Genomic DNA, 25,229 nt, shown 5'->3' on the forward strand with positions numbered 1-25,229 from the left:
TTCCAAATGTCTAAATGGTTTGAATAACTAATATATTGGCAATCCTAGAATCCAGGGTTGAGTGGCAACTGGTCTATGAACAACTAGATACAGAAATTCCTCATCTACAAGTAGTATAGCACAGGAATATTTTGCTGAAGCAGGATAAGAAAGTCAGAAACTATTAAAGTAATTCCCAGCAAACACTGAATTTTAATGAAGAGTAAAATCTACAGTATTAGAGTGAAATAAAAGCTGTGCTCCAAATACTAAGGCAAACTAAGCTTACTCTCCAAGAGATTAATTAATACTAATCAATAGGCTTGAAGCCACTTATCATTTGAAGGATCAATGTGTGTAAACAATATGAATATGAGATTTAATGTGTCTGAAACTAAAGACTAAACTGTCTTCAGAACAAGAACTGATTTAAGTACTCATATATTCCTAAAAACAAAGATGAGCTCTGTGGTTGAATAAAGTGGTAATAGTCCTACAGAACAATGCCAGTTACCATGCATCACAGTGAAAAAAGAAATAATGGCACATTAAGAATAGCCCAGAATCCAGGACATAAGCAAAAAATAAAATCTGTATTTTACTTATAGAGGATACCACTACTTTTGTCTCAGAGAAGACATTAGATTAGAGGAATGTGGGCTATGTACCACATGCATACTTCAAGATACACTAAAGCATTAGGTCAAAGGAGATCAGAAAAGTTTCACTTGCATCAATTTTAATTGAAAACCAAAGAATAATTTTATTATAATGCAAATTTCACCCCCCCCCCAATTGTTGTCATGGGTTCAGACTCATTTGTTAAAATCTTCAAACATCACAAAGAGAAAAAAAAAAATACTGAAGAGGTTAAGGTGCATGGTCCTCTGACACTACAGATAAAGAAATGCCATTTAGAAAAACTACATGAAGATTATTTTCTCTTTTATCTCAACTATCTTACCAAAAATTAGGATTTTCAAAGTGAGTTACTCAATTTGGAAATAAGTGCATTTTAATGAGCTAATTAGGAATAAAAATGAAAATGTCATGGACAGTTATTACCGTAGTCTCTGGATATTGGAGGCAACTCCAGAAAGACGATATATTCCATCCACAATGCCATATCTCTCAATGAATGCTGTGCAGCTTTGGAGAACCTGGGGCACTAAAGAAAAATTTCAAAGACACAGAGAAACTGGTAGTATTCCATAGAATGCAATGTAACCAAAAATGAGAATGTCTTAGTTTGCATAAGCAAAATAAAACTTGTAAATTAATAATAAAAGGGGAGGAAGGATTAATCCACTACAAAAATGATGAAGACATGTTTACTTAATTTCACATCTAAACTATGTTAGTAGTATACTAAACTATATTAGTAGTAGTCCTAAATAATCAAGACTGGCTTGGTTCAGATCACGGTAGGCGAGTATCTACAGCTTTCTGCAATAAACTCATCTATTCAAGTTACAGTAGTAAGGTGGACTTAACACCAGGACTGATTAAAATATAAATACAGCTGTTCAGCTGAATTTCATACACAGCAAATGGATATACAAAGTCAAATGCTTAAACAAGGTACTTGTAAGTGCTACAATGTTTCATCTCTTTAAAAGTTTCTTTTATTTCTCATATTTACTGCTAATTCTAATTTTATTAAATAAGCAAAATACAAACAATGCAAAGGTCAAAGAAATTTTGAATAGATGTAATCTTTTCATTCCATGCTTGTCTAAATTTACTTATGTTTTTTACTTGATATTATCCAGTTTTCATAAAGAGCACTCTAAGGATAAACAGAAAGTAAAGAAGAGTACTTTCTGGTTAGCTTAGTGAATATTCATATCTGAATGGCTATTTTGGGGGTCTCTGGTCCAGAATAAAACTTTCAGAGTATATGATAAAAAATTTTCATAACCATTCACAATTTTATAATAGCTGAGATGTGACCATTCTTCATTTTGTAATGCAGACTGGCCAGTTTACAGGCTTTAGTAACTATGGTCATTTGATAATGTTAGTTAAAATTCCTGAGAAGAAATACTTCAAAGAACATTATGTGGTCTAAAAAAAGCTACTATACTAAGGATGAAACATTCAGAGTGGCAAATGAAACAAACAAGATATTTTAATAAGATAATTTTAGCTAACGTAATTCATTCATGGTACGCAATTCATTTCTTTATTATTATAACACACTCTTCTTTGGTTTTCCTTCTTTTTGCTATCTTTCTTATAATCTATCTTTTAAATCCTGTCAGATCCTATAACTTATATTAAAACTTAAGCTCCTTCTCTGATTAAAAAACAAATTCATACCGTCGGGTCAAGTGCTTTTATAATTTTCTAATTCTCACCGAAATCCTATGGCAAAGTCCTATCATTATCCCCATTTTACAGAAAAGAAATCACCTCTGTGATGATACTTTTACCCAAGGACAAACAGGAAACATTGATGAATTAAGATTCTGACTCAAGCAGTCAAAGCACAGAGCCAGTGCTTTAAACTACTGGAATGTAGTGCTTGGCAACCTTATGCACTGGAGATGAAGGGCAGCAGAACAGCTGGGTATTTTTTTGTGGACTGACTTTGATATAAGCAATCTGTGTCTAAATGAAATGTTAAATATAAAGTATCTTTACATGAGCTTGGTTCACATTTCAGATATTGCTCTATGGATGATACCCTTAGTACCTTAGGTTTCTAATCTATAAACTAGCAGTGGAATAAAACTAAGGGTTAAGTATTTCCTGTCACCTACTTTAAACGAAATATAGTTAAAGTTTACTGGGATAATTAACATAATTACTTAAAGACAAAAGCAGAACTTTAATTTTTTTCTTAAAAAAAGGTTTCTCTTACATATGCTCCAAATTAGCATGCTAACTTACCCAGGTACACAAAATATTAGTCTTGGAAGAAAATTCTACAAGCACGAGATTTTATTTCCATATTATTAGGCTGTCCTAGCATACATTAAATTTTTTTCATAAAAAAAAAGCTGCCATTTACAAAAAAGGATCACATTCACTGGAGTCCTACGTCCATTTGACAGTAGATTCATACCTGCTTATATTCTCCCAAATAATTAGGAAAACTCTGAAAACAGAGAGAATTAAAAGTCTTTCCCTGAATAAAGTGGTCAAACCCCTGTAGACATAATACTTTATGGGAAATGTCTGCATTGCTTCTTTACATGAAATGTTCCTTAAGTAAAAAAGAACTAAATGCCTACAAAACAATCACATGAAACTTAATAAAATTGCATGATAACTACTTAAAATTTTAAGACAAATGATCCAATTAAAATCAGTGGCAAAATGAAAGAGAAAAGTAAAATGTTTAATTTTGAAGGAAAGAGATTAGACTGAAGAAAGGTGTCAGAAGATAAAAAAGATTTGGTTGTTTTTTTCATTAACATGCAGAAAAGCCAAAGGGAGAATCCAGTATGTTGTATCTTTGAAAAGATTCTAGTTTAAAAAGGCACCTTATTAGCCATTCCTACACCCAATCATTTAACAAATGAGTCAAATCACATGAAATAATGATCCAGTCAAAATAGAATATCAAAAACCTCCAAGAGATATTATAACTTTAGGAATTATTCCCACGCATACCCACTAATACAGTCTTGGTTTTTATATGATCATATTATAACCAAATAAGAAGGAAATCTTTAAATAAATACTAGTGATCCTTCAATTAGAATTGTGGCTACAGAAGAAGGAAATAAGCATGACAAATACTGGCCTTTGATTTTTCTTGACAGTAGTGATTTCATTGTTCTTTTCATTCATTCATTCATTCATCCATTCACCCACTCACTCACCAACTATGTATTTATTAAGTTCCTTCTAACTGCTAGGCATCAAGCAGGTTTTGCAAGAACAGATGAAAAAGCCCAGGTTTATTTGTAGGGAGGTGGCTTCCAGGGTAAGAGCACAAAAGGAAGTGTAACTTAGAATGAGCATCGTGATTCTTGGTTAGAAAATAGTAACTGCCTAGAGGATTAACTTCAGGGGTGATTTGAGCCTCATTTCTTTCTTCTGTGCTCTGACTATAAAATCCTTGCATATGTACAAGCATTTAAAAAGGTCTCTTGCTGAAAGGAATGTATAAACTTCAAACAGAAACAGAAATATGCACAGGGAAACAGAATTTCCTCTTCTTTGGTTTTAAAACATCTTTTATATTTTGTACCAGATCTAACTACTTATTTTCTCCAAAGTTCTATTTTTTATTAGTGATCTCATTTCAAACTTTTAAGGAAATCCTGTTTTAAATATGTGCAGCAAATAAAACAAGTCCTATGAATGAAAGTCAATAATAATTAAAACTGTTCCACTGGAACAGATTCTATCATAATTAGGGAATACACCAACACTATAGTTAAGCCTTTTATTTGTTGAGATGAAATGATATATTGGCATCTGTCCTCACTTATCATTCTCAATGATAGTGGAAACATACCTGAAATTTTTAAGGTCCAACTAAAATTTGCTGAATTGATGTTTGAAAGCTAGTGAGCATGGTAGAACAACTTGGAAAACATGGGCTTGTATTAATGATCTCTCATAGGCAAGTTTGCACAACAGCAAAAGATACTAAAAAAAAAAAAATCAATGTAACAAAAAAATTTTTTGATTCTATAATTAAGAATGCCCATGTAGAAGACAAATTAGTCTAATCTATGCATAAAAATACTGTGGGCAAAATTTTTTTAAAAATTAGTTTTATAGTTAACTGAAATATATATAATCTTTAATTCAATTATAAACATTGTGAAAGGTGAAACTCTGTAAGATTATTCTGAGTATACCCTGGCACCAGGTACCACAAATTAAAGAATAAAAAGAAAACTGCCTTGTCAGGCTTGTAGGTGATTTCTTACAACATCTTATATAGAAGAAACAGGTCAGGTTTGTCTCTTGTTCCAACTGGGAGGTGCTCAAAACTTTAGAAAGTGTAACAAGTTAATCTCAGTATAAAGTCTATCATTCACTAGGAACACAATTCAGAGAATGAGTCACTTTAGAAAACATTATTCTGAATGTGCTTCCTTTTCAGAAAAATCTGGTGAAAGGTCTATTTTGTTTAGGGTAAAGACATCACAAGTCATTTGTAGCTTAACAACAGGGACACATTTTGAAAGATGCAAAGTTAGGTGATTTCCTTTTTGTGCCAACAACAGAGTATACTTACTACGCACAATGTGACAGTTTATAATACACCTAGGTTATATATTAAAGCCTAGTGCTCCTGGCTACAAAACTGTCCAAGATGTTACCATACTGAATACTGTAGGCAACTATAGCACAACCGTGCATATTTGTGTGTCTACACACAAAATAAAGGTAAAAATATGGTATAAAAGGTCTACCTATTAGAAGACACTTACATGTACGGAGCTTACAAGACTAGAAATTGCTGTGGGTGAGTCAGTGAGTGAGTGGGGAGTGGATGTGAAGGCTATGGGCATGAGACTACACTACTGAACACTATAATACTGTACCTGAGATTTATAAAAATAAATTTTCTTTCTTCACTAATAAGTTAACCTTAGATTACTGTAACTTTTCATTCTATAAACTTTAAATTTTTTAAACTTTCTTACTTGTACAGTAATTCTTAGCTAAAAACAAATACATTACTGTATAAACTATTTCTTTATATCCTTATAATGTTTTTTTCCATTTAAAATTTTTTATTTTTACATATGTTTCAGTTTTTAAACTTTCTTGTTAAAAATAAAGACATAACACACACATAGACTAGGTGAGGCCTCCACAGAGTCAGGATTATCAACATCACTATCCTCCGCCTCCTCATCTTGTCCCACTGGAAGGTGTTCTGGGACAACAACACTCATGGAGCCATCATCTCCTGTGAGGCCTGCTTGGGGCTCTTCTTGAGCAGGCATCCTTTTTTTCAGAAATATGTTCATGTCATTTACTTGGATTTTCCCCATCATAGTTTTACTCATAAGCATATAATGCAGGTGACGTTCCTCTCTGTTGATAAATAGAGATGGGGTCCATAGATTCAAGCTTCTAGGAGTTTGCAAAAACTTCTTCTAAATACTTTGTTATGAATTTTCTTGGGTGCTCTTCCTGTTCTGAAGTTTCCTTCTCTCTTGCCTCTTTTACAGCTGTGCATTCCTGTTCCAATTCCAACAACTCCTCATTGATTATCACTCAGGAACCACTTTCAGGAGCACCTCAATGTCATCCTTGTTCTCACCTAGAAGAAAGGTGTTTGCTATCTCTATCTCAACCACAGCCCTATTGATTTTTGCAACTCCTCAGTCTTGTAGAATCCTTTGATGTCAGAATTAACTTTATGAGTATCTTCTTCTAGATGCATTTTTATACTCCTCACTGACATCACCCCAAGGCCAAACAAGGTCTTAATATAGTCATAGATGCTATAATCCTACCAGAACAGCATCAGTATCTTCCTCAGTTGTAGCAATAGCCTGGCCCAAGGTCTTCCTCAGGTAGTAGACCTTGAAAGCTGCTATAACTCCTTGATCCATCAGCTGGATCAAAGAGGTGGCATTTAAAGCAAAAAGTATCACTTTGATTTTGGAATGAAGGTCGGAATAAAAGAGGATGTGTTGGAGCACTACCAACAATAAGTAACACATTGAAAGGTGTGTGATTCTCCAAACAGTGCTTCTGTACTTCCCTGACATAGCACTTCATGAGGCCATCTGGACTGGGCATGACTCCTTACTGCACCTGAAGCATGCTGGCAGTGAGTGCTTGTTGATATGCTTGAAGGTCCTGGGTATACTGCTGTGCCAGATCAGAAAGGGTTTCAATTTGTAGCCTGCAACACCACCACAAACAAAACTGTTGTCCTATCTTTACAGGTCTTGAAATCTAACATTGACTTGGTCTTTTCACGGATGAAAGTCCTTCAGGCATCATTTCCAGAATAGGAAGTTTCCTCCATACTGAAGACTTGCTCTGGCAAGTAGGTTTTCCTCTATAGTTAGCTTATCTAGAGTCTAAAAAAAAATTCTTCGGCTGCTTTAACATCAGCACTCACAGTCGTGCCACTTTCATATTATGTAATGCACAATTTGTTCAAACTACCCAGAGCTACCAGTTAGTTCAATATCATAGTGGGCTCAAGTCTTTTCTATCAACATTGCAAAGAAACTGCCTGGGCCATGGCTGTCATGGTGCTAAAATGGATATGCTTCTGTGTGCCTGATTTTCAATCCAGGTCACTAGAAGTTTCTCTGTATTTGTCCAGGCCCTTCTTGAATTTTTGTTAGTCTCTTTCCCTTCACTGAAGCAGATCTTCTAACAGCTTCCATCAATCTGTTCTTGTTCTTCAAGATGGCAACTATGGTGGAATGGGATAAGCCTAACAGGTGAGCAATACACTGATATACCACCTTTACAGTCCATTTTTTTCCAGGTCAATCAATGTAGCCTCTTACTGTCATTAGCGGTAGCTCTTGTACACTCAGGAAACATGATGAACAAAACAACATGAGATTATATCAAGCACAAGAGAAAATGATATTATCAAGAGACAGTCAGTGTGAGATGCATAAGGCTGCTGCTGGCATAACACACTAAGTCACGCTGTTTTACAGTAAACATTTTTTATAAGTAGAAGGAGTGTACTCTAAAAGAATAATAAAAGTATAGTATAATAAATACATAAACCAGTAACAGTCATTTATTATCATTATTATGTACATAATTATAACTGTATGTACTATATTTTTATAAATTGTCAGCACAGTTTATATCAGCATCACCAAAACACATGAATAACATCTTGCACCAGATATTTTGTTTTGTTTTGGTGGTGCTAGGGATTGAACTCAGGCTTTGTGCATGTTAAGAAGGTATCCTACCACTGAGTTACCTCCCCAGACCTGAGTTAGACTTTTGCAAGTCTACATATCACTATTAGGTGATAGGAATTTTTTAGCTGCATTATAATCTATGGAACCACTATTATACATGTGGTCCATCACTGATCAAAATACCAGTATACAGCACTTGACTATATTTTAAAGTCTAAATTAAAACAATAATTTTGAGAACGATTATACACATTATATAATTTTATATATATTATCCCTCTTTACAATTATGTATGTAATATGTATTATTCTTCCTCATAATTATTCTAGAGTTTAAAATACTATACATGATATATATTCAATTCTAATTATTTTTAGACATTAAAATTGTGTGTGTGTGTGTAAATATACACAAAGCATAACTGTAGGTACAGACTATATACAATATATGTAAAGCCTCAAAATCTTAAGATAATTCCTCACATACTTACTAAAATCAAAGTTAAATAATTTTTATGTGAAAAACCATTTACTTTCCTATTTAAGATTTTAGTTAATATACTTCAAAGTTTTCTCTTTTCTTGCTAATTTAGTCCTCATTTGAATTCATATGAATATTTCATATGAATATTTATTCTTCATTTTTCATCACCCCTGGTTGAAACAGGAAATTATTTTAATATATGCCAACTAGAATATATCTTACTTCAGTCTTCAACATTTCTGCCTCTTAAGGTTTAACTAAGTTAAATTATAAACTAGTGTTACAATTTTTTTCTTTTCTAATAATAGACTTTCTCTGTTGGACAGCCATGAACAGAAAGTTTTATCTTCCAAGACTATTTAATTCATTTCTAACTTCTTATAGTTTTTTTTAATTTTTAATTGAAAAGGACAGTTAAGGGGAAAAAAATCACAAAGATATTCTCTGACTCCAATACTTTAACATTTCATACAATTCCTAAATATTCATAGTTTAAAAAGTTTTGTGTTTTTATATAACATTTTCATTTTTCTACTCTCTTAAAACTTATACTTTTTCATAGCTTCACAATTTATGGAAAAATTTCCCCCAAGAAATATTCAATATTTTTTGCTTTCATTCATATGCTATATAATGAACACTTTTGTTCCTATTTAATTATTAAACTAGGATAAATCACTAAAGAGTAGAATTGCTAGATGAAAGGAAAACTGTAAAGTCCATGAAGTTTCTTGCTATGAAGCGCCACCAAAAAAGGTTGTGTTAATTTGGAGCTACTTGAAGCCAACAATTTTTATGTATAGATAAAAATCATGGCTATCATATGGCCCTGAATATCATAATTCAGAAAAAAACAGCTTTGCTATTTAATAATGTTTATCAATGTAAAATGGCATCTCAAAATTGCTTAAAGAACATTTTTATGATTACAAATGAGGGGAGACATACTCTTGTCCTTTGTTTACTTTCTATCACTCAGTGACAGCCAGATGCTATTTTTCTCCTCTCTTTCATTAGGGATTTAAATTAAAAGTCTAATGATATTCTCACACATTATGATAACAGCATTTTATCATATCCATAAAACAGCTAATTTTCCTAATTCATAGTGCCTTTCTTCTACATTTGCTATTTTTCATTACATGAACAATGTATATTTGAAGCCCCTTATGTTTCTTGTTTATATCTGAGAAATTTATTTTTAACCTCAAAACAAAATCAATTCACATTAGCAATTCCTGAAGTTTAAAGTAGTTAACTCTCCTAAACATTTAGAGGGTTTTTTTCGGTGACTTAGTGTAGGAATTAATTTTTTCAGATATGCTATTATTATTTTAATGTTATTATAAATAACCCTTCTTCATAACATAGCTCTAAAACCATACTTGATCATAATGGATTCTTTACCTATAGTAATTCTTTACCTATTTCTGAACATTCTCAGTTATTTCACTTGTATTTCATTTGCACAAAACTCTTCCTTCACGGGCTGGGGAGATAGCTCAGTTGGCAGAGTGCTCGCCTGGAAAGCACAAGGCCCTGGGTTCAATCCCCAGCAAACCCCCCCCCCCCCAAAAAAAAAAAAGCAAAACTCTTCCTTCTAGTTTTGAATACTGTTTTAGTATCTATTTTCTGTTTTTTTTTTTTTTCCCCACAATGTTCTCTGACAGTCTCACTGGTTGATTTTCCCATGTGCATTTTGACTAGTTGCAAAAATAATTCTCAGGGTATTTTGTCTTTTTGTTTTTAAGAGAACTATATCAAGTTGACATTAACGTGGGAATACGATCTGTTTAAAATAATATTTTGTCTACTCTCTCACAAAACATGGTATAATCTGTATTAAAATTTTTTAAGTTCACTGGAATTCTTTAAGACGTAAATAAGGACTTAATTTGGAATAGATATTACTAAAGGTATTTGCCACTGATTTCTACTAGTGGTCTGTTCCATCAGGGTTCAGAATCTCATAAATCATCTATTTCTGGTACACATCAATAGCACAGGCAAATATTTCCTTAATATGCTGGCATCTATAAAAAGGAAAGTGTAGGACAATGCTATTTTTAAATATTCAAAGAAAACTCCCTTTTTTCCTCTCCTCCGATCCATCTATCTCCCCTATCCATTCACCCAACTAAAGTCTTAATTCAGAATTTAATTTATAGAAAAAAGAATATAAAATTTTAGGTATCAAAGTTGGAAGGATGATTTTAGTTTTTTTACAGTCTCAAAAATATGCCTGTTTTTTCTACAAAGAAAATTGAGTATTTTTTTAGCACATGAGCAGGAAAACTGACTAAAGATGTTATCTAGACAGACATAAGAAATAAAGCAAAGTGACAAAGTTGCTGTGTCCTCTGTGTGCAGGTCACACTCCTCCTAAGCAGATCACAAGCCCCACTGATGCCAAGTGCATGCTTGGACTTCTCCACTCTTACTCAAAACTGAGAGGAGTCCCTGAGAAAGCTCAGTATTCACTGCTGAACTAAAATGAACAAACACCACTTGCCTAAGCTATTCTGTAACTGGTTGTGGGAAACCAATATGGAGAAGTCAGGAATTGATATTATGAGCTTATAGACTATTTTTACCTTCAAAGCCAGAATTCAGAAGGTGTTCCCCCAGATCACAACCAAACACCCTCTCTTTTAAAATCCCTCGCTGCTTTAGCTTCTGTTTCGTTGGACGAGACTTCATGAATGTTCGTAAGAAAGTAATGAGCTTGCCGTGCTTTTTAGACACTAAAAAATAACAATAAAGGGAAAAAATTTCAGTAGTGGCAATAAATTACATTGTATTTTTTTTTTATTTTTAAAATTTGTTCCTTTTAGATATACATGACAATAGAGTGTATTTTGACATATACATATTTTGACATACCTGGAATATAACTTACTCTAATTAGGATCCCATTCTTGTGGTTGTACATGATATAGATTAGACAAAGGGGAATGAGGGATGGGAGGTGAGGATGGGAGTAGGAAAGAGTAGAATGAACTGGACATAACTTTCCTATGTTCATATACGAATATATCACCAGTGAAATGCCACATCATGAACAACCACAAGATGGGGGTCCTAATAAGAAATTACATTTTCTTAGTATGAAAAGAAACAGACATCTTCATATGCTGGCTGCAAAACAATCTATTACAAGTAAACTTCATAATTTGCAGGAAAAGTTCAGCATTTTAGCTCACAGTTATGTTATAAAAACTTCATAGTTTTGCACTTTTTTCTCATCAGGCTGTGATCTTACTTTATGGAATTGTGAACAAATTTAAGTGTTGCAATCCAAGACCTTTAAATCAAGTTTAGTAAATCAGTCATTTCCTGTGCATACTTAAAGATGTGACAGAATTCCAAGAAGGATCCGAGTTTTACTATAATATATTGATTGCTTTGGAGATCTTCATAGTCAGTAAGACTTGAAAGGGTGTAAAGATGGTTTGTATTTCTAGTTAATTTCTATAGTACACTAAATATATCACCATAAGTCCTTTGTAGGTCAAGAAAGGAGATAAGTTAATATTTGGAAAGATATTTGCAAAGATTGATATATTAGAAAGACAATAGTACAAGAATTGAAAGCAAACAAGTGTTGGGAAAAAATGACATTTACTGATAAATGCAGCCTACAGGAAAATAATTCTAAAAGTCAACCCACAACAAATACCATGAGCTCAGAGATCAGTTGCAGAATTGAAGAGTATGTCAGGTGACCTCAAGCCTTCTATTCTATCTGTAGATGATTACTGGAGTCATACTGAAGCCTACTGTAGATTGCTGAGTAAATCCAAAGCTGAAATCTCCTAACTAGATGAAGACTGAGAGGGAACGCTGTGGGTAATTTATAGCCCAGAATGGCTACTAGTTGTATAACTATAGATCAGATCAGGCATTTGTCAACCATTTCGTTTCATTTTATCTCATAGGAAACACTATTTGCAGACAGAAGCACCTTTTCTACAGACTCCAGGAGGGTGAACAGATAGCTTGTATTTTATGCAACAAGAACACACTAAACAGTTCAAACACTTTAAAAACAGTTACTTTAAAAATAACCTAATATATGCATTAGAAACCTAAAAATATATTAATAAGGAATTGGTTGACTAAACTACAACACATTCACACAGAGGATTACTGATTTCCTTTTGCGTGTTATTGTTTTAAAACACAATCTCTACCGTGATATGGAATAATCTTCAGGATACATTAAGTCCAAAAAGCAAGATAGATAAAAGTATATTTAACATATAAAAGAATGAAGAGTTATAAATCAATACACAATTTCACACACATGCATGTGTGAAATACTAAGCACTAATTTTTGCAAGAAGAAACTAATATAAAGGGTAAAATGTATGAGTAGGGAAAGAGAAGGTGGAATGAGACTGCTCTGTGTGTGTGTGTGTGTGTGTGTGTGTGTGTTAAATAGTCTGGCTTTTGAATTATATCAGTTCTCCTATTATATGTTCAAAAATAAACCAAAAACATTAAAAAAGCAAATTCTAATATTAAAAATAGCCTGAAAATATGTACCAGATAATATAAAATTGACAGCATAGTCAACAGAGAAAATATTTTAAATACATATAGTCAATTGACTAGATGGTTATGAGTAATAGTCTAAGGACAAAAGAAGTACTGCCATACTTAACTTCATTTAACTGTTTTACTATTGAATGCAATACTGTTAGTGTAATTCTGAAATTTAAAAAATATAAACACACACAATAAACCAAAAAATATTATTAGAAACCAAGATTTTCAATGTGAGAGAGAGTGGGGATGATAAATACTAAATTGAAGATAGAATTGAGAGACAGAATAATAAAATCAAAGAATGGGAAAACCCCCTCTAATGTTAACTTGACTTGGAAATGTCAACATGAATTCAAAATGAAATCTCACCCACTTCCCCTAAACTCTATCCACTGAAAAGGTTTAGCAACAATGATATGTCTGAGACCTTTTGCCTCAGATCTGGGTTTCTAAGTCATTCCAGACTACCAGAAAAAAATGTCTAACTGCAAGTCAACAGTAGGCAAAGTACAAAAGCTTAATGTGTAACCTTGTGACAGAAAGTAAGGGGACCCCACAAACTGGTGGACCATGCCCAAGGGTCAAGGTAGGCAGAACCCCTGGTCAGACTTGGGACAATTCAATCAACACAAAGAATAACTAAATTTGATTATAAAACATCAAATAAATAAAAATCTATGAGTCTATAGCAACACTCCCCAAAAGAAAGAAGTCACAATTTTTAGCACAAATACAATTAAAACATCGGAAAAAAAAAAAAAAGCTGCAGCGATAGTCTGCCATATTGAACTAAGTTTCTCAACAGCAGAAAAGGATAGATCCTTATTTTATTCACACCAATTAGCAATATTGTATTTGGAATTATCTACTGGAATTAATTATACTTTGACCTTCACAATTCAGGATAACTGGATGGAAACAGATCTCTAATTATGATCATCCAACCAGACTCTTATGTGTGATAAAATACCATTAGTCAGAGGGCAGCCTTTGTATAACTGGTCTTTCCACTACATTAAATTGCTTTAACTCTGCTTCTAGGTTTGGTAAATTTGGCCCAAGAACAAAGAAAGGTGACAATCTTTCCCTGTTAGGATAATGACTATTCACATTTATTCTTCTGATAGTGACACAGGCCTAATTAATTAAAAGGTGCAATAAAGCCCAAAATTAAGACAGTGGAGGATGTCACTAGGAAGATTTCACTCCATTTGGTACTCAAAGGCTCTGGGAAATAGTGCTGATAAATATGAGCACCTTAATCCTACTCTGTGTGGCCATCTTTCTTCAGTTTAGTTCTACTCCACCCTCATTCACCAAAAAAAAAAAAAAAAAAAAAAATCAAAGTTGGAGTGAGTGTGGTGGATAGGATTCCTTCTTACCAACCTATATCCCAATCTGAGACAATAAAATTACAGATATTCATGATGGTGATTACCTATGAAGTCTATGGTTTAGGAAGATTAAACTATGTTCTGCATAGTTTTGGATTGCTGTTACTGATGTTATAATTGGCACTCTCTCTCACTGTGATAGAGAGCCTCTGGCATCTGAAACTAAATCATTCATTATCCTTAAGACAAATTAATTCATTGCACTGAAAATTTATACTAATAAAATATCCAAATTTAATTATTGTTAAATTTGAGAATCAAGCAATAATTCCAAATACAAATGTCTCTTCTTATTAATTTTCTTAATTTTAAACTTTCTTCTCCTTTCTTCGGCATTAAAATGAAATTTTAAGCAGGAGCACTGCCCCCTCCTTGCTGCCTTTTTATTCAATATTACTTGTTACTACTGTTTGAGGAGCAGAAGCATAGAATGCTCTCAATTAGACAACTTCTACTGAAGAAGCTAAAGTTTGGTTTTAGATAGTTTAGTACTTACAAACCTATTTCTGTGTAGAAACAGAACATGCAGTGTGGGAAGGGAGGCTATCAGGGTTAAGGTCCACTAAATGTGCTCAACTGAAGACAATAAAACAATAACTATGGTATTTCACAGATAAAGAAAATCAATAATGAAGTGTAAAATGACAGACAAAAGTAAATCATATAATTTTAGAACCAAATTTCCTATTCTAGAATTAAAATGCAACACGTACCATAATACTTTTTTCATGTTACTGAGCCATGATAGATTTTATATCTACAATCTTTTTATAGACCTGAGACAAACCCTACCAGACCAGTTTTTCTGGCAGTTACAAGCTGTCGCAGTATGACACACAACATAATATCTTCAAGGTAAATCTTTATGATACCAATAACCAGTTTATAGGGAGATACTAAAAACATACAGCTCCGTAAACCACAGTGAACCTTGACATGGAGGTGGGACACTGGGGTTTTTAATTATATGAGTATAATATTTCTCCAGCAATCCCCAACTAGTCTTGCCTTCTGGTAACACTTCCTCTAGAGTGCTCCAAATTGGTTCTCAGAAATCTTCTGGACTAATTTAGGACAAGTCTGGGCTTGGATTAATTTCTAAGGGTATTAAGGAGGATGGTTTGTGTCTAGATAATGGCCTCAGCATTAAGCTTATTTGATTATGCACCAAGTTGTGAGATCTGCAATAAATCCAGAAAGTAAAGCAGACAAAATTAAAGGGTGGTGGTGAGGACATATAAACCTGTAGAGACTGTTCTGATTAAACTGAAGATATAAAGTGTGAGTACAATATTTGTAATGTTTAACATCCAGTAGATTTTCATGCATTGTATACAATATCCTCCTTTACTCAGTTCTAAGAACACAGCATAGAACATTTGGTGAAAATTTAATAGAAGGGGATACAAATATAGGCAACTAGGTTTACATGATATTTAGGTCTGTCTCATAACCTCCCAGATCTTATCATTCTAAGTCTTGGTTGCATACCTTAAAATATTTCATGCTAAATAAATAGAAAAAGATTTGAATTTAAATTTAAAATTCCATAAACTTGCTTTTATTTAAAGCATAACAGCATTTATTCATACCAATGAATACGGAGAATGAATTTTTCTCTACAACTATCAAATTGAAGGACTCATTTTCTAAAATTTCTGTTCTTTAAAAGTCTAAAAAGTGAATTTTTAAAGAAAGAGAAAAAAATTGCTAACAAAGCATATTGTGTTGTGCTTAGTTTTAACCTGACTACTACTTAAAAGGCTATTAGCCTAATGTGTACTTAGCTCTGTAGTAACGTAAGTCTTCAAAGCCCTTTTCATGACAAATTAACTAGAAAACATGACTAGAAGAAATAGGCCTGGGGTATGACAGCCTTGGAGATTAAGGAGGGTGGAAACTGATAGAAAATTCTGGAACCTAATACAGACACAATTACAATTACTTTAAAAAATGACTATATACTTTGATTATACAGAAAAGTTCAAGAGAATAATATGATGATTATCCATGTACCCAATCATCTAGTTTTTCAAAACCTTAACATTTTGCCATGTTATTTCTCAGATTTATTCCCCCCACACTTTTTCTTAATTTAAAAAGCATAATAGATACAATTTTGATGTCACTGTGTATATCTGGAAAGATGAGTCCCTCCACTTATCCTTTAAAACTGTCTTCACATTTTCAGTCCTTATTATTTCTTATGAAATTCATCAGTTTATCAAATTATAGGTAGGAAAAACTTTTGGGAATGTCACTGAAGCTGCACTGAATTTTTATATATTATTTTGCAGGACAATGGACTTCTTTATAATATTGAGCATCCACATCCATGAACATAGCATATCTCTCACTTATTTAAGATTCTTTTAGTTCTTCAATTAACCTAATTTTTTTCCTGTAAAGGTTTTACATAGTTTTGTTAGTGCTAGTCTTGGGAACTTTATGACTTTTGTTCCTATTATAAAATATTATATATTTTCTAAATATATTTTCTATGAACTTACTACTAGTACAGAGAAATGCAATAACATTGTAGTAAAGAGGATACTCAGGAGTCAGGTTTCCAGAATTCCAATCTTCTCCCTGAAGCTTCTAGTTGTGTAACTGTGAACAAAGTACTTAAACTCTCAGTACTTCATTTTTCTCCTCTATGGAAAGTTAAAAACAGTAAAACTACTCAATAGAATTGTGTTCATAATTAAATGAATTAAAAGTATACAGCACTTAGTGTGAGAAAAACAATGAATGTTAGCAGCTATTACTGTTTATTATTTACATTTTCCTTAGAACCTTTGTTGACCCATGTTATTACTTCTTATAATTAGACCTCAGATTCTTCTGGATTCATAGATGTGCAAAGAAAGCATATTTCATTCATTTCCAATCCTTTTGTTTTTTTGTCTGACTTCACTGGATCCCCAAAAATTACTTACTTTGTTTCTGACTTTAAAAAGACTGTTTATTACATCTCACCATTAAGAATATGCTTGGGATTTGGGGAGAGAAACCTTAAATATAAACAAAATCTCTATTCATAATTGGAAAGATATATACAAAACACCAGTATTGATCTTTATCAAGTAATTTCTTTCCATTTTTTAACACAAGCTTTTAGTTTATCTTGCTTAATTTTTAAGTCATTCCCCCTCATACACATCAGTACTGAGAATTGAACCTAGAGGCACTTTAACACCGAACTACATGCCCAGTCCTTTTAATTTTTGTATTTTGAGACAGGGCCTCACTAAGTTGCCCAGGCTGGTCTTGAACTCACAATCCTCCTGCCCCAACCCCACTCAATTTTTAAGTTTTGGGATGTGATAAACTTATCCCCATTTTTAAAAGTTTTCCTTTTATACTTATTCAATGAGTCTTAATGAGTGCAAGAGATTTGAGAAGGTTCATGGCAATTTAAAATAACAAAAGGCTAGGTAGGCATGATTTATAATCCCAGTGATTTCTGAAACTGGGGCAGGAGGATTCCAAGTTCAAGGGGCTAGACTCAACAATTTAGTGAGAACTGGATAATCCCTGAGGAGAAAAATGTTTTGTTTTGTTTTGTTTTTTAAAATAAGAGTTGAAAGTCCAGGCAAAATTCCCTCTGAGAAATTGTGATAAACATTAGAAATGAACTGTAAACATTAGAACTAAATTTCTTGTTAAAGGAAGACAAATACAGAAGAACTCTACAGGGTATAAGTGTAGACAAAGAAGTCTAAAAAACAATGAGAAAACTAGGATAGGTTGCTGGTGTCTTAAAGAGAAGCAAGGAAAAAAATGACATTTACATTTACAGTCTTAAACTGTGTCACTTAATATTTTCAAACTTATTAAAAGGGATATTGGCAAGAGGTATAAAAATTAACTTATTTTTGCATGCATTGGTCATATGAGCCAAAAGGATTTGAGGGAAACTGAAAAATAAAGCTACTGAACAAGCTTGGTCAACACATAGGCTGGGAAAACTGCCTACAATTATTATGTAGTTTATACCCTTGAGAATATAGATTAAATTTAACCAACAGAACTTCTACTTGCAAATAAATGGATTCATAAATTAAGCTGAGATTCACTTGAATAGTAACTCTACCAATCTTTTATGGAAAAAAAGTCTACATAGCTGAGCAAAATTCCAATTATGGACTCAAATATTAGTTAAAGGAACCGAACCAAAAACACTTTTTCCAATAACTGAAATGTAGAACTTCTTATGACTTTTTCTCTTTTAATATTAAAAGGTTTTGATAAAAATAAAGCTCCTAAAATTAATAATAAAAAAAGTTCCTGATGTCATTATTCAGCCAGGGAATGAAAATATACAAGAATAATTTTGATGATTTTTTTGTTTTCAAAAAAGTATGCTCCAAATCAGAACAAAGGAGCTTCTTGCACACTGAATTAAAATAAATTTTCATTTGATGAAATAAGGACATACCCAAGCAATACCATCACTGACACTATTATTCTCTCTCTAAATTTTCTGGTCTACTATTTGAGAGAGCTGTCCTCTCTCTGGCTCCCCCTTTCGGCCTATTCCCAATTCCAAAAATGCAATATGAAGAAAAAGATTAAATCCCAAACCAGCTATTAAAGCAAAGTGAAAGAAAATATAGACAGTATGTTAATATCACAACACTAATTACAGTATGGCTAATGTTTACTGAGGTGCTTATTATATGGCAGTGTTTTATACACATTAACACATTTAATCTACATTTATGTTGATATCACACTCTAAATGATTTAAGTTCAAAATATAAAAGTCTTCAGTCACTAGAATTATCTCCTATTAACCATATTTAAATTCTTTTCTTTATTTGGTACTATCCTATGATATCTAAACATAAAGTTTGTATGGAGTAAAAAAGAAACCTATGGTAGATATAAAATGTAATTCTTTTGTGTGTGTCTGTGTGGGTATACGCATGCATGTGTGTATAAAATCAATTTTATTCTTTGGATGTTTCTTAGGGTATACAAACCAGTATTACTACACTCACCATACTGATCAGTCAGTTAAGAGGACAAAAATCCAAAAGGTACCAGTCAACACAGTCTAATAAATGGTATGACTGAAAATTTATATATGAAATTGTCAGTCTAGCCAATCCAGTCAAAATTAGAAATCTCCCTTTGGATGTAAACACAACCTCATTCCACTCTTGAATGAATCTTCTTTTGAATGTCATATACTTTTTCTAAGCTTCATAATGAGCTCTAGTTAATTTCAACCTGGATTGTGTATTAGGGGAAAGATAGGAGCCCATATTGTTTTACACACATGTTCATGAGTTTTCACCTGGATCCTCAGTGAGTCCCTTGTTTTTCCAACATGCTGGAGTGTCTTTGTTCAAAGCTGGACCTTCTTAGCCTGCCAGGAGCATGGTCTACCTAAGAACTTACACATACTAAACTGCATCTGTAAGTTTTCCATCTGGGAATAAGTGGTACTTTGATTTAAGAAAGCACTGGGAAAAAGATCTCTGGCACTTTTTCCGTCTTCCCTCTACCTGTCCCTTCCACAACTCTGGACACCTACAACCTGACTCCCTGTCTACCCTTCTCAAAGTATTCCTTCCTGCCCAAGATCAGACTTTTGGTAATTCTATTAGATTTAAAAAATACATGCTTCAGCCAATGACCAAGTAATTAAAAGCTTTCCTGACTCTCCAACAGAAAGACAAATACAGGTTGAATATCCCTTATCCAAAATTCTTGGGACCAAAGGTGTTTTAGTTTTTAGATTGTTTTACGTTCTAAAACATATATAATGAGAGATTTGGGGGATGGATCTCAGGTCTAAATATAAAATTCATTATGTTTCATGTACTCCTTATACATATAGCTTGAAGGTTATTTTATAAAATATTATAGTGCACTTGTACTTTGCAACTTGTCATATGAGCTCTGGTGTAGAATTTCCCACGGTGGCATCATGATGCTCAGAAAGTCTTGGGTTTTGGAACGTTTCAGATCAGAGATATTTAACCTGTAGTGTGATGAAGATGATCCATCCACTCATGGCTTCTATTGACTAGGTATGTGCTAGTGAAAAAGTAGTGGAACAAGAATGTACAGATATGGTTTTAGTCCTGATTCTGCCAATAATTCACTAGAATGTTTTAGACAAGGAAATGAAACAGTTTAGACCTCACTTTAATAATATGAACAATGATAAGCTTAATTAGGCAACATATATTCTAGATTGCAACGAAAATACCCAAGAAATCATTAAGTACTCTGAGGAAATATGAAGTTCAGCAAAGAAAGCTCTAAGTCTGTGGAAAATATATTTGCTTTAGAACAACATATCGGGAGGATAAAAGAGGCATCATTTAATACTTCACTGAAAAGGCAAAACATCTGGCTTTCCAAATCATCTTGGCAAAAGATGGCATAAGAATTTAAGATAAAAAGATCATGATTAAGGGTTATTGTTTAATGTACAGCATATTAAGTTTAGAACTTTTTATGTTATTTATACATTTATTTTGCTTCATAAATGGTAATAAGGAGTCTTTATGTAACTAATTTACATAACATACTTGTAACTATTTTCAGGACTTGATGCATAACTGAACTATCTTTAATAGTAAAAGACATTCACAGTTGTTAATCATGTCATATGATAAACTGTCATCTATTCCTTTGGTTTATTTACTTGCAAGTTCTTAGTCAACAATACAATGACTATTTATAATATTGTTTGTATTAATAAATGCCACATACATTATTAACATTAATTTTTAATCTAGGTTTTAGGAATTGCCAGTAGTAAAAGGAAAACAAGGTGCATTTTATCTGTGAAATTCTGAACTTGTAACAACTTATATTCTACTGGGTTAACACTCAAAAATTAAAATTATCACTATCTCTTTAGGAACCACTGAATCTAGCTTCTAAGTTTTAAATCAGAGATATAACTATTGCTCATCCTTGGATTTTATTTCCTCATTTCTCCAGCATATGTCCAAAACATTCTTTAGATAAACTAACTCTCCACTTTTAATGCGTCACTGAAATTACTGTGGAATAAGAAAGTACAGAATCACTTTTGCTCAATATATCATAAATAATTTTGTAAGTAAAACGGAAAAAAAAATCCAGTTCTCTAACTAATGCAGGTAACAGCTGCAAGAGGCTGCCACAGAGAAAATATCTGTGACTAGGCAAGGAATGATATGCTGGAATGTGGATGACTATAACAGTTAGATATCTGAACATTCCAACTTTAAAGGGAGGAAACCAGGTATCTGAGCAATGCCATGTTCACTAGATGCTAAATTTAAAGTGGTATTGACATTAATGGCTCTTGATTAAATAATGGGAAGGCTATTAACAGTTACATAAGTCAAACAGGCTTCCATTTACTGATGAGGAGCCATTTCAAAAGATATTACTGACCAGAATGCAAAATAATGACTTAATATTGAGAGGTCTAGAAAGTAAACCTGTAGTAAAATTTTAGAAAAGAAACTTTTATACACATAAGAGATTAAGAACAATTCATTTAGAAAAAGAGAAGCAGACAACAGACCTTAAACTTCTTCAGAATATCTAGCACAAATCATGCTGAATGACATGCCTAAAATATCTGGATAAAACTATATCTCTTCTTCAGGATTAAAAGTGAAAGCAAAGCAACATCATGCTGCTGCCTTTCCCAGAGGAGCATACAAACAGTGACCACACAGAACTGGCACGTGCTAGAGCTTTAAAAATTGTGTTCCTTGGGAAAATGGTCATATGGTTAATAAGATTAGCCTCTCATTGATCTACATTACACATTTACTTTTCTACAAGCACATATTCCTGATAAAAATATCAAAAAGGCTCAAATTTAGAGTATGTGATTTTAGGTTGATATAAATGAGCTTTATTTTTTTCCTGCTCAAAATGACAGTGATTTTTATTTAAAACTTTGAACTACAAATTGCAATACACATGGAAGAGATTTTGTTCCTCAACTCTCCAAAAACAAAGTAAGGGTTGTTTTTTTGTAACTTGGTGACTTTACCAACTCAGTTATTATATAAAAGACTATGACTAATTTCACTTCTAAAAACAGAACAAAAGGAAGATTTGCATTCTGCCAGAGGCGAGTAGGAGGAAACATGAGGTGGATATAAATTCCTGACGCTAAAAGTATTCTAACACCAGAGTGGGATATAATATACAGGTTACAGATTTTAAAATTTGCTAAAAGTTTTTAAATTGGACTCTTATTTTTCCAACATGAACCCAGTACTATTTTCATAAGAAGATTAAAAAATAGTACTATTTCAGGAGGACTTTTTTTGTATTTTCTCTTAAAAAATAAAGTATTTAACAACCACATATCTTAGAAATTCAGGCACATCAAAGGTAAAGGAACTAGCAAAATACTACATGAAGTTCAAGAAATACGAAAATTTACAACCTTAATCTTAATGGTATGAAAACTCTCTGGAGATTCTCTTTTCTTTTTTCATTAGATTAAAATGTAATCATATTCACTTTAATGTCACATAATCCTCTGTACTTCATTATGCTATGAAGTTTGATGTGAAACACTGATATGATCACAGTAGTTTTTATATGAGGTTTTTCTGTTTGCTTTGGGGGATTCTTCTGGCAGGAAATGAAGGGCAGAGTTCTATATTTGTAGAGTACAAGACTGATAATGCAGTTGCTTTAAAGGTAAAAGTCCTGTAACCAGGCTTAACCAAAGAACTGACCTTTAGCATGGTGAACAGAACACAGGCTTTGATGTCAGATAGGCCTGGGGATTTGAATCCAGTCCTTAATCACTTTCTAGGTGCCAAGATCTTGAGCAAATTATTGAAATCTCAAGTATTTCACTACCAATGGGAATGACAATAATAACTATCACTCAGGGTTCCTATGATGCTTACATGAAATAATATGTACTAAGCACTTAATTCTGTGTCAGGAAACAGGAATTATTTTTACTACAGGAATTTCTCTTTGCACTTTTGGTCTGAAAATTTGGAGAATCCTCCTTGGTACTGGGCTAACCAGGACCCTGACTCAGTTTTACAGACCAAGTTTATCTAATCTGGCTATCCATCCCAAATTGAGACCTGCGCTCACTAGGAAGCATGCAGACAGACACAGGATCATTTCTAGTTTTTCCTTCTATAATCTCCTCACATAAATACCTAAGTAATTTTAGATTTCTGCTGTTTTCTACTGAACACCATAGAGCATTGCTTAAAATGTTATGACTTCAGAACATTATCATATGAGCAATAGGTGCTTTAAAAAAAAAGCTGGCTATGAAAAAGGACTCTAAATTCTGAAATTCCCTTACTGATGGCTTTGAAAATAAAAATATTACTTATCATTTAGACAATAGTACAATAATCTTGAAAAGAAAAACATTCAACTTTGTAAAAGGGCTAATCTGTGATTCAAATAAGACACTGGTCTCCATGTTATTTTAGTGAAATAATATAATGGAAAGCAATTAACACCAAGTTCTATAGAAGCACCACATAAACATGAAATCCTATCCGAGGAGTAAAAATCTCTAAGTTAATATAAAAATCCTTTAAGGATAGAGATGGCTACCCTTGCCAAAGCCTATGGGGGCAGGTCAGGGGTAAGGGGATCCCTATACTTGAAGAAAAAGGGCAGAAGGGTTACTTCCTTATGCTAATTGGAGCAGGCTCTTCACAGTCAGCAAACTCTTTTTAAGTAAATCAGCACTGCCTATTTTCTATTAATCAATCATTAAAATACTATTAACCCACCAGGAAAAAAATTATAAACAGGATACACACATTGGTTGCTTAAGGAAGATAGGCATGTTCTTTTAATCATGAAAACTTTTGTTGTATTAACCTCAAGTCTAAGAAATAAGCTGATCAGAAATAGCAAAACAGGCATTTCCTAAAAGTGACCAGGAAAATAATAGCTACGTGGTACAATTAACAAGATCCTACTTCAAGAAGTGAACACCTCTTTACAAACAAGACAAATATTAATGCTCAATTATACAATGTATAGATCATTAAATAATGAACCACTCACCTGGATAACCAAGGCAACATGTGCCCAAATATATTCTAAAAATAGTCTCAGTGAAATATCCTGAATGTTGTTGCAGTCAAGTGTCTGTATAAAGTCCTTACCTCTTGTTGTGGTACAAGTTTAGGACCAAATCTTAAAATTATTCCAAGTGACTGTATTTAGCAGTAGATTCAATAGGATACCACAGCTCTGCATTCCATGCAAAAGCAGAGAAAAGGAATCATAATCACATTGGCTCCAACCTCAGCCAGCACAGATGGCTCCAAGGCAGGTCATGAGTTGGCTTCAAGGCAGGTCCTCACAGTTCTTGAAGGAGCCAGCTTTCTTTTCAGGTCCCCTTTCAGTAGCACTTTTCCTACCCCTGATCTCAGCCTGTGTACGAGCCAGCAGCCTGAGGACTCTGCCTTCAGGAGCTCACTCCTCCTCTCTCAGCATGTACTGCTCTGCAACACTATAGACACACCCCATTCTAAGCTGCCCTTGCGGAACAGGCTTCACCAGCATGGCTCCACCCATCCACCTCACACAGGTGAATGTTTCCTGTTCAGAAAACACTCCTATGAAACTAACCTGTAACTGTGTCCTTTTTCTTTTGCAAAGTGACTTACACTGTCAGTTGTTTATATCTGCTAAGTAGGTGGGAAACGGTGTATCCAATAAAAATGATGGCACATTAGGTCCCAATAAAATTAAAACAGAGTGATCAAGTAGGAAGTATTGCTAATAAAAGGCTGAAAACAACAGCAACAGGTAAAGAAAGCAAACATTTTTATACCTTTGCTGATATTGAGCTGTGATTGTTATTCCACTAACTGATTTTTTAAACTGTCAATTTATAGTCTCTGTGTGAAAACTTCTGAGGACAATTTCTTGTGCATCCATCAGGGGGGAAAAAGTTTTTGTTTTTTGTTTTTGTTTTTTGTTATTTTTTTTTCAGTACTAAAA

General features: G+C 33.2%; 1 protein-coding gene across 5 annotated transcripts in view; it reads right to left on the reverse strand.

Moving 5' to 3' along the window:
* The window catches only part of Arhgap32 (Rho GTPase activating protein 32), a 274,334-nt gene that overhangs the window by 18,486 nt on the left and 230,619 nt on the right, over positions 1-25,229 (reverse strand). For 3 of the 5 annotated variants that reach the window (XM_047516852.1, XM_047516851.1, XM_047516850.1), the window contains 2 exons: positions 10,893-11,042; positions 1,045-1,147 (listed from right to left, as the gene is read on the reverse strand). In XM_047516852.1, coding sequence (XP_047372808.1) covers positions 1,045-1,147; positions 10,893-11,042 — 253 coding nt within the window. Of the gene's footprint in view, positions 1-1,044; positions 1,148-10,892; positions 11,043-24,284; positions 24,706-25,229 lie in introns of those variants that run through there. The other 2 variants (XM_047516853.1, XM_047516854.1) reach the window with 2 other exon arrangements.

Source organism: Sciurus carolinensis, chromosome 11 (assembly GCF_902686445.1).
Source record: "Sciurus carolinensis chromosome 11, mSciCar1.2, whole genome shotgun sequence".
Lineage (NCBI taxonomy): Eukaryota > Metazoa > Chordata > Mammalia > Rodentia > Sciuridae > Sciurus > Sciurus carolinensis.